The 17,873-nt window shown below is 45.5% G+C and overlaps 1 protein-coding gene across 1 annotated transcript in view; it reads right to left on the reverse strand.

Annotated features, from left to right (window-relative positions):
* The window catches only part of ADCY9 (adenylate cyclase 9), a 139,638-nt gene that overhangs the window by 24,000 nt on the left and 97,765 nt on the right, over positions 1–17,873 (reverse strand). Inside the window, exon 2 of the mRNA XM_040356568.1 lies at positions 1,954–2,144. Within this exon, the coding sequence (XP_040212502.1) occupies positions 1,954–2,144 (191 nt within the window). The remainder of the gene's footprint in view (positions 1–1,953; positions 2,145–17,873) is intronic.

The raw sequence follows: 17,873 nt of genomic DNA on the forward strand, positions 1-17,873 counted from the left end.
GCGCGGAGGCGTGCTGTGAATGCTGGGGCGGCCGCGGCGTCCTCGGCTCCTCCTCCTGATGTCCTGATCACTCTGCTTGCTAGGTGCCGTTCGTTTGAACAGCTGTTTTCCCCTCTGCGCATAGACACGCCCCCTTGGACGGATCTGTCCAATCGCGAGCAAGGGGGAGTGTCTATGTGACTCCCCCTTGCTCGCGATTGGACAGATCCGTCCAAGGGGGAGTGTTTATGCGCGGCGGGGAAAACAGCTGTTCAAACGAACGCTGTCTGTAATGTTCCCCGCCGCGGTGATTAATGTGGCAGCCGCGGCGGCGGCGATTTCGGCGGCGGGGGGGCCGGATTAAAAGGTCCGCCGGGCCGTATACGGCCCGCGGGCCGTAGTTTGCCCAGGTCTGATCTAAAGGAATGTGTATTGAGCACCCATTGTGTCATGTTGTGGGTGGAGTTAAGCCATTGTTTCTTGGGGCTTCTAACTGTATATAACCAGCCTGAGTTTACCATTAAAGTATTCATTCGCTTGGAACCAGAGAACAGAGCTTGTGTCTCGTTATTCTGGGAAAATCCATATGGATCGTGTCTGCTGGATTGTGGAGTGTCGGATAAGCTGTCTTGGGTTGGTGGAATGGAATATCGTAAGCGCCGTTAACCCCTGACCGTTACACCCCCCCTCCACCAAATGATTTAGACCAGTGATCAAAGCAAGGTCCATAAAGACATGGATGAGCGAGTTTGTGGTGGAGGAACTTAACTGGCCTGCACAGAGGCTTGATGACACCCCAGATGATGTTTTATTAGACGAAACACGTTAGATCGAGGCTCATCCATGTCATTGCATTCCTTGCTACATCTGTAACCAAGCTTATGGGCATATTTGATGCAATGCCTGTTTTTTCCTATTGGTTGTAAGCATTTAATTCCTTTTAATAAATGTTTTACCAATGGCATTATACTATGTGGAGATATTCTTTGTTTCTATGATGGCTGAGCTGCTGGATTGAGAGAGAAGTTATTTTCCCTGAGTGATGTGGGATCTGATTGGCTGACCCATCTTACAAATTTTAGCTTTGGAGAGCTCATTCTTCTGATGCCTGCCTCACTCTGTGCTGATAGCATTTTGAGTTCATAAATTTCGGTAAGCACATTTAACCCTGTGTAGATAGCGGATATATACACCGTGGTGATCTATTGAATGGACCTTTCAGGGTTTCTCCTATTAATATTCAAGTTAAAGCGGAGCTCCACCCTAAAGTGGAACTCCTGCTGATCGGAACCCTCCCCCCCTCCGGTGTCACATTTGACACCTTTCAGGGGGAGGGGGGTGCAGATACCTGTCTAAAGACAGGTATTTGCACCCACTTCCGGCCACAGTCTGTGGGCAGACTGCGGGCAGGACGTCACCCCCCCCCCCCCCCCCTGTTGTGTTCTGGAAACACTCGGCTCCCAGTACACAGCGGGAGCCAGTCAGCAGGCGCAGCGCGACTCGCGCATGCGCCGTGGGGAACCAGGCAGTGAAGCCGGAGCTTGCATGGTGGTGAGTAATTGCGGGCCATAGCCGCTCATTGTATCACTCAGCCCCACCCCTCGGCGCGCCACGTCACTGGATGTGACTGGCAATGGCTGCGCTGCTCTCAATCCATCCGTTCTAGCCAATCAGCGGCCAGGCTGAGTGGCGAAGAGGATCTCGGGACCGTGCAGGACTTTCGAGGGGTGGGGGGGGGGGGGTGTGGCAGCATCAGATGTTTTTTCACCTTAATGCATAGATTACATTAAGGTGAAATTATGTTTTTCTTTACAACTACTTTAATTGAATCGCCTCTGTGCCTGTGATCTGAGCTGTCTAAAGACAATCTGAGCCTAATTTCTGCATATAAACATTTATCCAAAGCTCAATATGCAAGGTTCAGCCTTTGTTCCTGAATGGGAATCACACACCCCAGTGAAGAGTGTCACTTACCTTTAGCTTTTCCATGTGGGGGCAATGAAGGAGAGAGTCACTGGCGCTGTCTGAGAGAAGGGTCCCGACACCTTTCGGAGTTTGCGAGCCACTGCCAGGGTCTGATCCCTCTTGTAATGGAAGCAAAGTCTGGGAACAGCTGCAGCTCGGGACACGCGGCCTCCGCCCCGAGATCAGGTAAGTCTTCAGGCCTGTAAGAAACAATCAATTCATTAGTGAGTAAAGCACTGCAGACAAATGCAAGGACAATTAATTACAGTAAGTAGTGGTAATACAAAAATGTATAACTGTTAGGCCACTTTCACACTGAGGCGCCTCTAAACTGCCAGTAAAAACACTGGCCCAGATTCACGTAGGAGATACGACGGCGGAGTGTGAGGCGTCGTATCTTGGCGCCTGATTCAAAGAATCAGATACACCAGAATTTGTATAAGATACGGCCGGCGTAAGTCTCCTACGCCGTCGTATCTTTACTGCATATATACGCTGGCCGCTAGGGGCATGTACGCTGATTTACGCCTAGAATATGTAAATCAGCTAGATATGCCTATATCACGAACGTACGCCCGGCCGTCGCAGTAAAGATACGCCGTTTACGTAAGGGGTTTTCAGGCGTAAAGATAAACCACCAAAAAGATGGCGCAGCCAATGTTAAGTATGGACGTCGGAACCGCGTCAAATTTTTCAAATTTTACGTCGTTTGCGTAACTCGTCCGTGAATGGGGCTGGCCGTAATTTACGTTCACGTCGAAAGCATGACGATTTGCCGACGTCATTTGGAGCATGCGCACTGGGATACGTCCACGGACGACGCATGCGCCGCTCATTAGAAACGTCAAATACGTGGGGTCACTAGTATTTTACATAGAACACGCCCCCAACCAGCCTATTTTGAATTAGGCGGGCTTACGCCGGCCCAGTTACACTGCGCACCGCCGTAAGTTACAGCGCAAGTTCTTTGTGAATACAGGACCTGCTGCTCTAACTTACGGCGGCGTAGTGTATCTGAGATACGCTACGCCGGCCGAAATCTACCTGAATCTAGCCCACTGAGCGCTTCTGAACAGCTTTTCAGGAGCTTTAGAAGCGCTTTCCACTAATTTCAATGGAGAGGGGAGTTTTTTCACAGCCCTGCCAGCACACTGCCCCAGTGTGAAAGCATTCATTGATTTCAATGGAAATAGGTTTTCGTGAGCTTTTTAGGCGCTGTTTTTAGTGTGAAAGCGCCTGAAAAGAGCCTCAGTGTGAAAGTGGTCTTAGGCCCCGTACACACGGGAGGATTTATCCGCGGATACGGTCCAGCGGACCGTTTCCACGGATAAATCCTCTCGAGGATTTGCGCGGATTTTGATGCGATGGAGTGTACTCACCATCGAATCGAAATCCGCGCCGAAATCCTCTGGCGATGACGTGTCGCACCGTCGCCGCGATGATGACGCGGCGCCGTGCGCGACGCTGTCATATAAGGAATTCCACGCATGCGGGGGATCCCTTTGGACGGATTGATCCGGTGAGTCTGTACAGACCAGCGGATCAATCCGTTGGGATGGATTCCAGCGGATAGATTTGAAGACATGTCTTCAAATATTTATCTGCTGGAAATCCATCGCATGGGAGAAAAATCCGCGGAAACAGATCTGCTGGATTGTACACACCATAGGATCTATCCGCTGAAACCCATTCGCTGGGATTTTTCAGCGGATGGATTCTATCGTGTGTATGGGGCCTTAGAGTTGGAGTCTAGAAATGTATATATGGAAAGGGGGGGAGGGGGTCTGTATACATGACCAATTTGGGTGGTGAGAATTGCATGCGTCACATGATTCACATTTGTTGCTTTCTCCTAAAATTTTGAAGTTTATATTGTGGAAAGATTGAGGCCCCGTACACACGGCCGAGGAACTCGACGTGCCAAGCACGTCGAGTTCCTCGTCGAGTTCTGGGATGAAGCCGCCGAGGAGCTCGGCGGGCCGCCTTCTCCCATAGAACAACGAGAAAATAGAGAACATGTTCTCTATTTTCTCGTCGAGCTCCTCGGCGGCTCCATCGAGCCAAAACTGTACAGACGACAGAGTTTCTCGGCAGAATCCAGGTTTTGACCGAGTTTCTCTGTGAATTCTGCAGAGAAACTCTGTCGTGTGTACGGGGCCTTACACATTGCACTGTCTACTTCCCCAACTCTAAATCTTCCAACGTTAAAGGAACTGCTCGGTTGCAACATTCTTATGCCTTGTACACACGATAGGAAATTCCGACAAGAAAACCGAGGATTTTTTTCCGACTGAATTTTGGCTCAAACTTGTGTTGCATACACACAGTCACACAAAATCCGACCGTCAAGAACGCGGTGACGAACACTACAACGAGCCGAGAAAAGTGAAGTTCAATGATTCAGAGCATGCGTTGATTCCAAACATGCATGTTTTTTTGCGCCTCGGAATTTCCGACAAGAACTTTCCCCGTCTGAAAATTTGAGAACCAGCTCTCAAATTTTTGCTGTCAGAAATTCCGACAGAAAAAGTCAGACGTGACCTACAGACGGTCGGAATTTCCGACCAAAAGCTCACATCGAACTTTTCTTGACGGAAATTCCGATCGCGTGTACGCAGCATAAGAGTGCCTGTTTTTTTTTCTTTCTTTGTATTAAGAGGATCTCCAAGGATCTTCTTGTTTGTAAAGAGTTGGGAAAGGATTGATCCTCTATCACCTTTTTATTGTTCACATTTTCCTTACATCCTGTCCTTGTGCCGGATCGAGAACGAAGAGGAAATCCTACACTTGACAGTCAGGGTCCCTATTGTTAGATCTCCATTTATCTTCTGTGACAACTGTCAATGGTGGGCTAACCCCTCTGTCTGTGCCAGTGACAACATTTAACTACTTGCCGACCAGCCGCCGTTGTTTTACGGACTGCAGGTCGGCTCCCCTGCACGAGAGCCCGTAGCTCTACGTCGGCTCTCTCGCAAGCCACTAGGGGCGCGCGCGCCCCGACTCGCCGCCGGGCACACACGATCGCTCGTTACAGAGCGGGGACCGGGAGCTGTGTGTGTAAACACAAAGCTCCCGGTCCTGTTCATGTATGAACAGAAGATCAGTGATTTCCCCTAGTGAGGCCACCCCCCTACAGTTAGAACACACCCAGAGACATACTTAATCCATTCCCCGCCCCCTAGTGTTAACCCCTTCACTACCAGTGGCATTTTTATAGTAATCCAATGCATTTTTATAGCACTGATCGCTATAAAAATGCCAATGGTCCCAAAAATGTGTCAAAAGTGTCCAAAGTGTCTGCCATAATGTCGCAGTACCGAAAAACAAAAATCGCTGATCGCCGCCATTACTAGTAAAAAAAAAAATATTAATAAAAATGCCATAAAAATACCCCCTATTTTGTAAACACTATAACATTTGCGCAAACCAATCAATAAGCGCTTACTGCGTTTTTTTTTATTTTTACGAAAAATATGTAGAAGAATACGTATCGGCCTAAACTGAGGAAAAAAAAAACGTTTTTTATTATATATTTTTGGGGGATATTTATTACAGCAAAAAAGTAAAAAATATTATTTTTTTTTCAAAATTGTCGCTGTATTTTTGTTTATAGCGCAAAAACTCAAAAACGCAGAGGTGATCAAATACCATCAAAAGAAAGCTCTATTTGTGGGAAAAAAAGGACGCCAATTTTGTTTGGGAGCCACGTCGCACGACCGCGCAATTGTCAGTTAAAGCGATGCAGTGCCGAATCGCAAAAAGTGCTCTGGTCTTTGGGCAGCAATATGGTCCGGGGGTTAAGTGGTTAATGGCACAGTTACCTCTTACTGTGTGTGGCAGTTTTAACTGTCAATGGTGGGATTATCCCTCTGTCTATGACAGTGACAACTGTCAGTGGTGGGATTTCTTCTCTGTGCCAGCGACAACTGTCAATATTGAGATTACCCTTTTGTCTGGGCTGGGGACAACTGTTAATGACAGAGACAGCTGTTAATGGTAGGAACACTCCTCACTGTCTGTTCCAGGGACAGTTATTATTAGGACTTAAAGTGAAAAAAAGTGTTACTAAACCCAGGACCCTGCATTCACTATATCTGCTCTCCCACAGTACACAGAACATGGAAATGCAATTATTTTAGTAAATATAAACTGCTAAATACATTTTTCTCATCAGCAGTCTATAGCAGTCTTGTGAATTCTATCAGTGTCTGGTTAAAGCTTGTAGGAGGAGTTTTCATTCTCCTCTGACTGTGAGGCTGTGAAACTATGAGGCTGCAGGACCCCTGACCCTCTGTATGGACAGTGCTGATTGGCCCTGTGCTGATCACATGCACCCTCCCAAGAAAAAAAAACATCAAATTCTTTAGGAAAATCTGCTGCCCTCTGCCTGAGCAATGGGAAGAAGATTTAGCTTCTTACATGACAATGACCCAAAGCACACAGCAAAAATGAATACACAGTGGTTGAAGGAGAAGCAGGTTAATGTCCTTGCATGGCTTGGTCAGAACCCAGACTTAACATTGAAAACCTGTGGAATGACTTGAAGACTGCAGTCCAGAAATGGTCACTGTCAAGTTTAAATGAACTTGAGGAGTTCTGCTAAGAAGAGTGGGCAAATATTGCACAATCTAGGGCCCGGATTCACAAAGCACTTACGCCGACGTATCTCGAAATACGCCGCGTAAGTGAAAATATGCGCCGTCGTATCTATGCGCCATGCCCACAAACTGAGATACGCCTAAAAATAAGCTTCATCCGACCGACGTAACTTGCCTACGCCGGCGTATCGTGGGCGCATATTTACGCTGGGCGCATCTGGCGCTCCCATTGATTTCCTATTCAAATATGGAAATGAGGGAGATACGTCGATTCACGAACGTACTTGCGCCCGGCGCATAATATACGCGGTTTGCGTAAGTCGTACGTCCGGCGTAAAGTTATTCCCCATATATGAGGCGCAACCCATGCAAAGGTATGGACAAGGGAACTCAAGCCGTCGTATTTTACGTTTGTTTACGTTGTACGTGACTATGGCTGGGCGTAGGTTACGTTCACGCCAAAGGCAGTGATCCGTCGTATCTTAGGCATTCGTTTCGACGTGATTCTGAGCATGCGCACTGGGATGCGTCCACGGGACGGCGCATGCGCCGTTCGTTATTCGTATCTGACTGAGACTCAGCCCACCATTTGCATGGGGTCACGCCTCATTTGCATTGCTTACGCCCACTTCCACTTACGACGACCTACGCCTAAGAAACCCAATGCAGATTTGGTGGCAAGTGCTTTGTGAATTCGGTGCTTGCTTCTCTGCGATACGTCGGCGTAGCGTATATGAGATACGCTACGGCGGCATAAATATGCGCCGATGTCTGTGAATCCGGGCCAAGATGTGTAAAGTTAGTAGATATATCCCAACAGACTAAGGCTCGGTTCACACTCTCTTAGCATGCGGCTCACAGCAGGGGTCCAGTGTGTCCCCGTTTACCGTTTCAGGTCCGATTTCAGCCTGAATTTTTGGCTGAATTCGGGCCTGAAATGGACCAAAAGACACACAGGGCTCCTGGGCAACTTTGCACCAGAGCTGCAGCGGAGATATGGGAACCGGCTCCAGAAAGATCGGGTCAAAATCTCCTGCTGTTGCGAATTGGATGCAGAGAAACGGCGTCCAATTCGCAATAGTGTGAACCCAGCCTAAAAGTGGTTCAACAAAATACTGACAAAAGGATGTGATTCTTTTTCCAACTCAGTGATTCTGTTTTTGTTTTTGTTTTGTTTTTTATGACCAGATATAGCTTTTGGTGGTATTTAATTGCCTCTGTTTTTTTTTTTTTTGCCAAACAAAACGAAAAAAGACCGAAAATTTAGAAAAAAAAAAAAAAAAATTTCCTTAGTTTCTGTTATAACATTTTGTAAATAAGTAATTTTTCTCCTTCACTGATGTGAGCTGATGAGCACTAATAGGCTGCACTTATGAGGCGGCACTGATGAGGAGGCACTGATGAGGAGGCACTGATGAGGAGGCACTGATATGCGGCACTGATAGACGGCAATGATGGACATGAATAAGCGGCACTGGTGGACCCCGAATATCAAAGTAGATGTTCCTTGTGTGGATTTGCCAGTTATCGGCTCTCCTCTCCTCACGCACTCTCAGTGCGAGGATAGGAATGACGATAACCGGCAAATCCTGTTTACACTGTGATCAGCTGTGATTGGACACATCTGGTCACATGGTAAAGAGACCATGTGACTGGCACTTTACCCTGATCTGTGATCAGCTGTGTCTGAAGGACAGGAGATGGATACAAAAAAAAATTCAAAGGCTTTATCAATGCCTAGAAGCACAGTGAAGTCTATTACTGAGAGGTGGAAGGTATTTGGTCTAGAGCTGCACGATTCTGGTCAAAATGAGAATCACAATTATTTTGCTTAGACTAAAGATCACGAGATTCTCACGATTCTCAAAAACTGAATGCCAGAACCCCCCCCCCCCCCCCCCCCCCCAATAAATAAATAAACCTGTGATTTATCTGAAAATATGAATATATAAAAAAGAGACCAGTGATATGTCTATAATGTTAAAGACCATATAACTCCTATGAAAAAAGCAGAATCAAAGTTTGATTCTGCTTTTTTCATAGGAGTTATATGGTCTTTAACATTATAGACATATCACTGGTCTCTTTTTTATACATCAGAAGCAGTACCGCCGGCAACCATTGGGTGGCGCATGGATACACACAGTTGTACAGAACTGTGAGAAAGATTAATACATCAGAAGCAGTACCGCCGGCAACCACTGGGTGGCGCATGGATACACACTACAGTTGTACAGAACTGTAAGAGAAACCCAGGCATCCATCCAGCGGCGCAGGCTTCTGACGTCGGTTCCGATATCGGCGCCATTTGCCTTCCACGCTGGTTACGTGGAACCAGCGGTGACACAAAAGAATCGCGGGTCATCCCGCAGGGAGATCGCGGAGCGGGGAGAATCGAGATTGCGATGCTCTCCGCGATTAATCGCACAGCTCTAATCTGACCAGAGAAGCTACTAAGAGGTCTACGGCAACTCTGAAGCAGTTGCAGGAATTTACAAGAAACTGATCTTTGTAGCAGTCAGGATCCATCCACCTCTGAAGGTTGAAGAGGACCTAGTCTAGTATGTCAAGACATGTTCTGGGATGCTTCAAAGGTGGAGAGGCGGGGGCACTGAGCCTCAGATGGGCTATATTGCCCAGCCAAAACGGAAATAATATATTTAGTTGGTGTAAAGCCCTGTACACACGAACGGTTTGTCCAATGAAAACAGACCGATGGACTGTTTTCATCAGACAAACCGATCGTGTGTGGGCCCCATCTGTTTGTTTTCCATCGGTGAAAAAAAATAGAACATGTTTTAAATTTTTCCTATAGATAAAAAAAACGATAGAAAAAAAACGATCGTCTGTGTGGAAGTCCAGCGGTCAAAAATCCACACATGCTCAGAATCGAGTCGACGCATGCTCGGAAGCATTGAAGTTCATTTTTTTCAGCACGTCGTGTGTTTGACGTCACCGCGTTGGACACGGTCGGATTTTCGACTGATGGTGTGTAGGCAAGACTGATGAAAGTCAGCTTCATCGGATATCCGACGAAAAAATCCATCGGATTAAATTCCATCAGATATCCGATCGTGTGTACAAGGCCTTATGCCGCGTACACACGATCATTTTTCGGCATGAAAAAAACGACGTTTTTAAAAAATGTCATTTAAAATGATCGTGTGTGGGCTTCACATCATTTTTCGGGTTCTGAAAAACGAAAAAAAAAAAAATTTCCGAGCATGCTGCATTTTTTTACGTCGTTTTAAATTATGTTGTTTTTCGGGTTGTAAAAAAATGATCGTGTGTGGGCTAAAGATTAAAAGGTTAAAAACCCGCGCATGCTCAGAAGCAAGTTATGAGACGTTCTGGTAAAACTACCGTTCATAATGGAGTAAGCACATTCATCACGCTGTAACAGACAGAAAAGCGCGAATCGTCTTTTACTAACAGGAAATCAGCTAAAGCAGCCCCAAGGGTGGCGTCATCCGCATGGAACTTCCCCTTTATAGTGCCGTCGTACGTGTTGTACGTCACCGCACTTTGCTAGAGCATTTTTTAAAAACGATGGTGTGTGGGCAACGCCGTTTTAATGATGAAGTTCGAAAAAAAATTAAGTTTTTTCTACATGCCGAAAAACGTTGTTTTTTTCATGCCGAAAAAATGATCGTGCGAACGCGGCATTAGTCTTAAAATGCAAAGTTATTGTGAGAATGTTTAGTCCATAGATAACATATCGTAAAAAAAAAATACTTCCGTGGGACATGAGATAAAGACAGTGGTTCTTTCTAGGAACATTGATTAAGGCTTCACTGATAATAAATTATTCTCGATATAATAACCACTAACCCAATAAAGAACATTTTATTTTTACATTTGGCGCCTTTCCCATCCTCGAAAAAAATACAGTGCAGACTAGATCAATCTGTGCGATCGATTGCAGCATGCATTTGTTAGCTGGAGCTTGTAGATCAATATACTCCCTGATAAGGAAGGCTTTCTATGTGCAGATATTTTTCATCTGATCATTATGATCAGATCAGTAAAAACGTCCATTCATGCAGGGACATTTGTGAGTTGCTTTAAAGCAGTGGTCTCAAAGTACCGGCCCGCGGGCCAGTTATAAATGGCCCGCAGGCAGGGCGGAAGTGGGGGGAGCAAAAAGGAAAACATTTTTTTTTTCAGAATTTCCGATAACACAACAACGCAGTAAGGCAGGGGTCTCCAAACTTTCTAAACAAAGGGCCGGTTTATTGTCCTTCAGACTTCAGGGGGGCTGGACTGTTGCCAGTGGTATTGGAATTTTTCCTGGCATCAGTGGGAGAAAACATTGCCACATTTTGTATTAGGGGGAGGAATAGTGCCCCATCAGTGATATCATTGGGAGGAATAGTGCCCCATCATTGGTATCATTGGGAGGAAAAGTGCCCCATTGTTATTACCATTGGGAGGAACAGTGCCCTATCATTTGTATCACTGGGAGGAATAGTGCCCCAACATTGGGATACAAGGGATGGTCAGAGACCATGAACATGATACAAGGGATGGTCAGAGACTAGGAACATGATACAAGGGATGGTCAGAGACTATGAACATGATACAAAGGATGGTCAGAGACTATAAACATGATACAAGGGATGGTCAGAGACCATGAACATGATACAAGGGATGGTCAGAGACTATGAACATGATACAAGGGATGGTCAGAGACTAGGAACATGATACAAGGGATGGTCAGAGACTATGAACATGATACAAGGGATGGTCAGAGACTATGAACATGATACAAGGGATGGTCAGAGACTATAAACATGATACAAGGGATGGTCAGAGACCATGAACATGATACAAGGGATGGTCAGAGACTATGAACATGATACAAGGGATGGTCAGAGACTAGGAACATGATACAAGGGATGGTCAGAGACTATGAACATGATACAAGGGATGGTCAGAGACTATAAACATGATACAAGGGATGGTCAGAGACTATGAACATGATACAAGAGATGGTCAGAGACTAGGAACATGATACAAGGGATGGTCAGAGACTATGAACATGATACAAGGGATGGTCAGAGACTATGAACATGATACAAGGGATGGTCAGAGACCATGAACATGATACAAGGGATGGTCAGAGACTATGAACATGATACAAGGGATGGTCAGAGACTAGGAACATGATACAAGGGATGGTCAGAGACTATGAACATGATACAAGGGATGGTCAGAGACTATGAACATGATACAAGGGATGGTCAGAGACTATGAACATGATACAAGAGATGGTCAGAGACTATGAACATGATACAAGGGATGGTCAGAGACTATGAACATGATACAAGGGATGGTCAGAGACTATGAACATCGCAGGCACCCTGAACAGTGTAAGTGTCCACTTATTAAAAGTCAGCAGTTGCAGTATTTGTAGCTGCTGGCTTTTAATATTTTCTTTAGGCGGACCTCCACTTTAAGGTTGTGTGGAAGAAATAAACCAAACTATTTAACAACCAGAAACCAGTCTAAAGAATATTTTCCTTTATTGGCTTGAGTAAACACCAAAAAATGAATAATGACTACAGGGGGCCCAGGGGCCACACAATAAGTGCTAAAGGGCCACATATTGAGCACAATAGGGGCCTTATATTTTGTTTCCAACCCTTATCTTGTTGGGAAATTGCCTGCTTTTCCCACCAAACCGATGACAATTCCGCCGCTATCATGGGACATTTTACACCTGAGTAAAGTAACGTCAAAAAAGTTACTAACAAAGAACAAGACTCACTGAACCCTGCACTGCTATTTCCACATATAAACATTTCTTAGAAAGGGGGAGGCCTGGTTTACAACACTGAAAGCTTTCTTAATCCAGCAGCTGCACACCAAACGCAGCCCCGCAGCCCCCGCTCATGATGAGAGTGTGCATGCGAGGCAAGAAACAGCCCAGGAGCAGCTGGGCACGGGGTGATGACCGCGCACTTGTGTGAGGAGAACAGCAGGTGGCAGCATGCAATACACTTTTAACAGAGCGCAATTCATGCGACCGGTTAGAGAGTTATGTAAGAGTGTTTAGGATTAAACAGTTTCCCTGAAAAAGGAAAACAGTTATTATTTCGTAATAATGATTTTGTCATCTACACTCTTTAAACGTGTCCTATATTTATAAAGGATTTATCATTAAAGGCTGCCGCGGGAACACTTGGATTAAATAGCGTGGTACAGCAACACACAGTTACATGCATTGGCACAGTGCGGTGCAATTCATTTTGAATAACACAACAACGCAGTAAGGCAGGGGTGTCCAAACTTTCTAAACGAAAGGCCGGTTTATTGTCCTTCAGACTTTAGGGGGGCTGGACTGTGGCCAGTGGTATTGGAAATTTTCCTGGCATCAGTGGGAGAAAACATTGCCACATTTGGTATTAGGGGGAGGAATAGTGCCCCATCAGTGATATCATTGGGAGTAATAGTGCCCATTGTTATTACCATTGGGAGGCACAGTGCCCTATCATTTGTATCACTGGGAGGACTAGTGCCCCAACATTGGTTTTATTGGGAGGACTAGTGCCCCATCATTGGGATGGTCAGAGACTATGAACATGATACAAGGGATGGTCAGAGACTATGAACATGATACAAGGGATGGTCAGAGACTATGAACATGATACAAGGGATGGCCAGAGACTATGAACATGATACAAGGGATGGTCAGAGACTAGGAACATGATACAAGGGATGGTCAGAGACTATGAACATGATACAAGGCATGGTCAGAGACTATGAACATGATACAAGGGATGATCAGAGACTAGGAACATGATACAAGGGATGGTCAGAGACTATGAACATGATACAAGGGATGGTCAGAGACTATGAACACGATACAAGGCATGGTCAGAGACTATGAACATGATACAAGGGATGGTCAGAGACTATGAACATGATACAAGGGATGGTCGGAGACTATGAACATGATACAAGGGATGGTCAGAGACTATGAACATGATACAAGGGATGGTTAGAGACTATGAACATGATACAAAGGATGGTCAGAGACTATAAACATGATACAAGGGATGGTCAGAGACTATGAACATGATACAAGGGATGGCCAGAGACTATGAACATGATACAAGGGATGGTCAGAGACTAGGAACATGATACAAGGGATGGTCAGAGACTATAAACACGATACAAGGCATGGTCAGAGACTATAAACATGATACAAGGGATGGTCAGAGACTATGAACATGATACAAGGGATGGTCGGATACTATGAACATGATACAAGGGATGGTTAGAGACTATGAACATGATACAAAGGATGGTCAGAGACTATAAACACGATACAAGGGATGGTCAGAGACTAGGAACATGATACAAGGGATGGTCAGAGACTATGAACATGATACAAGGGATGGTCGGAGACTATGAACATGATACAAGGGATGGTCAGAGACTATGAACATGATACAAGGGATGGTCAGAGACTATGAACATGATACAAGGGATGGTCAGAGACTATGAACATGATACAAAGGATGGTCAAAGACTAGAAACATGATACAAGGGATGGTCAGAGACTAGAAACATGATACAAGGGATGGTCAGAGACTAGAAACATGATACAAGGGATGGTCAGAGACTGTAAACAATACAAGGGATGGTCAGAGACTATGAACATGATACAAGGGATGGTCAGAGTCTGTAAACAATACAAGGGATGGTCAGAGATTGAGAGATTGCAGGCATGATACAAAAGATGGTCAGAGACTGTAGACATTATACAAGAGATGGTCAGGAGACAGTCATAGGCTGGAGATATATTACATGCGGCTGCTAGAACTCTCTGCTATAACAGGGTAATAGGGAAACACTGATTTGTATCTGAAAGGGCTGCACAAAAAATGCCAAAGGCCCGCAGGTTGGGCATCAGGGGTGCGGTGCAGAGGTCTACATCTGGTCATTGTGTTTAATTCACTGTATCAGTCTCAGGCCCCATTTCCTGAAAACACATAATTGCCAGCCCCCTGGAGCCCCTTGGTGTATTTTATGATTCTATAACTTTTCCAGATGTCTTTAGGTTTGGTATGTGACTGTGAGACATGCAGGGTCCCCTTAGCCTCTTCCTTGGTGGTCCTTAACCCTTTTATCCAGCCCTTCCCCCCTACCTGGCCATTCCAAGCTGATCGTAATGCCGATCATTTTGAAGGGTGGTGCATTAGCTTCCTTGACCAGGTTATCACTGTGATTGCCTGGAGTGGGAGTTCACCCTTCTAGCTTTAGACTGTAGCTAGGTAAATGCAAGCTGTTGGTGACAGTGGGGTCCCAGTGCCTGTTAATATGTGCCCATGGCACAAAAGGGGTATGCATATATGTGGCAGCACAGCGTTAAGGCCTTCCCCTGTACTGTTACAGCCATCGGGAAAGGGTTAGTGATGCAGTTATGACGTCAGCGCCACTTTATTAATAAGAGAAAAGAAAGAAAGAAAGAGGGAGCACCAACCTTGTGCATTATGGTGTGTTTATTAAAAAAATAACTAAAAAACTACTCACAAACAAATGGAAAACACTCGCGATACAAGAGATCTCCAAATGACAGCAATTGTTGTGAAGATGAACGACTCCAGATGGTACCAGAGGAGTTAACAGCAGCTGACGCGTTTCGAAGGAACACCTTCTTCTTCAGAGCCCAGCCTGACCTTATTAATACCGGGGTAAGTGCAGGCCACTGTGGTGACACTCCCTTAGGGGGCAGATCTTTGATACCTCTACACTTCCTAGCATGTCCTCAACATCCTGACATCAACATCCTGAGGACTTCTAGTGGCAGAATCGAATTACTGCAGGGGGGCCAGTGCCGGAGAGGAAGAGAGTATTGCAGCCATTGGGGCAGATCCACGTACCTGCGCGCAATAATACGACGGGCGCAGCGTATCTAAGATACACTACGCCGCCGTAACTTATTTTTTTTTTTTTAATCCTCAAAGAATTTGCGCTGTAAGTTACGGCGGCGTAGTGTATCTTTGGCGGCATAATGGCGCGCCATTCAAATCTCTGTGATGGGGGCGTGTTTTATGTAAATATGTTGCGACCCGACGTAAACAACGTTTTTTTTTTAACTGCGCATGCGCCGTCCGTGGGGGTATCACAGTGCGCATGCTCGAAATAAACCCGGAACAAGCCAATGCTTCCGACGGTGACGTCATTCTACGCAAATCCCTATTCGCAAACGACTTACGTAAAAATTTTAAACTTCTACGCGGGAACGACGGCCATACTTAACATTGAGTACGCCTCATAACAGTAGCTTTAACTATACGCCGGAAAAAGCCGAACGCAAACGACGTAAAAAAATGCACCGACCGGACGTTACGTTCGTGGAGCTAATTTGCATACTCGACGCGGAATTCGACGGAAACGCCACCTAGCGGCCTCTGAAAAATTGCAGCTTAGATCCAACGGCGTACTAAGACGTACGCCTGTCGGATCTAGCCGAGATGCCGTCAAAACAAAGATACGACGCGCAAAATTTGAAATTACGTGGCGTATCAAGAGATACGCCGGCGTAATACTTTTGTGGATCTGCCCCATTATTTTTTTCTTTTGGCTAGGTCACCATTAAAATATGCCTGGATTTAGACTTATCACATACAGTACTTAGGGCCATATCCTCAAAAGAGATACGCCGTCGTATCCCTGTTTCTATCTTTGGAACTGATCCACAGAATCAGTTTCCAAGAGATAGACAGAAGATCCGACATGTGTAATTGAATTACACTGTCGGATCTTAAGGATGCAATTCTAGGCCGGCCGCTAGGGTGCGAGGCCATTGCGGCCGGCGTAGAATATGCAAATGAACACTTACGGCGATCCACGAACGCTCCGACGGGCCCGTCGCTCTAATGCTACGTCGTTTACGTCTAGTTACGCCGTGTAAAAATAGGGCTGAGTCCTATTTGACTAAGCCCTATTAAGTATGGCCGTCGTTCCCGCGTCGAAAATTCAAACTCTACGTCGTTTGCGTAAGACGTCCGTGAATGGCGCTGGACGCCATTTACGTTACCGTCTAAGCAAATGACGTCGGAGCGACGTCAGTTAGCGCAATGCACGTTGGGTAAATTACCCGACGGAGATTGCGCAGTACGTCCGGCGCGGGAGCGCGCCTAATTTAAATGGGACTCGCCCCATTAGATTCGGCACGCCTTGCGCCGGACGGATTTGAGTTACACCGCCGCAAATTTCCAGGTAAGTGTGTTGTGGATCGATACCTAACTTAGGAAATTTGCGGCAGTGTAACTTAAATCACTTAAGTTACGTTGCGCTGCGGGGCTGTGGATTTGGCCCTTAATTTCTATGAAAAGTTTCATTAAAAACTTACTAGAAGGATACCTTGACCCTGCTGGGCTCGATGGTAATAATCACGTATCTGTCAGGATGTTGGCAATCAATTAGCTGCTAATTTGTATGTTATCACTTCTGCCAGAGCCAGGAAGCTAAACAGAACTAACAGCATTATACTGATAGCGTTCAACAATTCCCTCACCGCGTTCTATATGAAGATAACATTTCCAAAAAAAAAGTTATTTCTTTAATCAAAGTATAAAATGCTGCAACCCATTATAGCAAATCACAATTTACATTTTACTGATCTTAGCTAACTGGAATCTGATTGGATGCTATGGGCTACTGCTGTTTGCATATTGTCACAACTCTTGGCACTACCTTGATAAATGAGTCAGCTGGTTTTGGCTGCAGGGGAGATTTGGTGAATAAATGAAAGCCTTCCTACAGTGTCAATTGTCTTAATTAATGGTTTCCATGTTGTTTATAACTCTATAATAATTGCGCACGTTACACTTGGACAAATGTCGGTGATAGAGGGGAAGGGTGTGATCCCGTCTTACGCCCCAGGCAAGACACACCCGTTACTATGTAGACACGTACTAATACCAAGGCAATAAAGCTACTGTAACTCAAAAATAAACAGAACAGTAGTGTTTGAAGGTTGTAGTAGAACCTCTCGGAAACACGTATGTAGATAGTTAGCTTTGCCAAAAGTCCTGTCTATCGAGTTTAACTATAAAGAAAGAAAACCCTTCAGTCTTTAGAACTTCAGAATGATAAATGTTACGCAAACACGAAGGTGGCCTTCCAATACTTTCCAATTTTCGAAGTTCTCAAACATAGATAAAGGCAGCAATAAAAAGTTGCCGGAACTTCTAACCTGGTCACCTAGGGCCAGATTCACATAGCCCGGGCGCAGCGTAACGTAACCGATTTAGGTGACACCGCCGCAAATTTTCGGGCTAAGTGCCCAATCCACAAAGCACTTACCTGGAAATT

The sequence above is a fragment of the Rana temporaria genome, chromosome 6, assembly GCF_905171775.1.
Source record: "Rana temporaria chromosome 6, aRanTem1.1, whole genome shotgun sequence".
Lineage (NCBI taxonomy): Eukaryota > Metazoa > Chordata > Amphibia > Anura > Ranidae > Rana > Rana temporaria.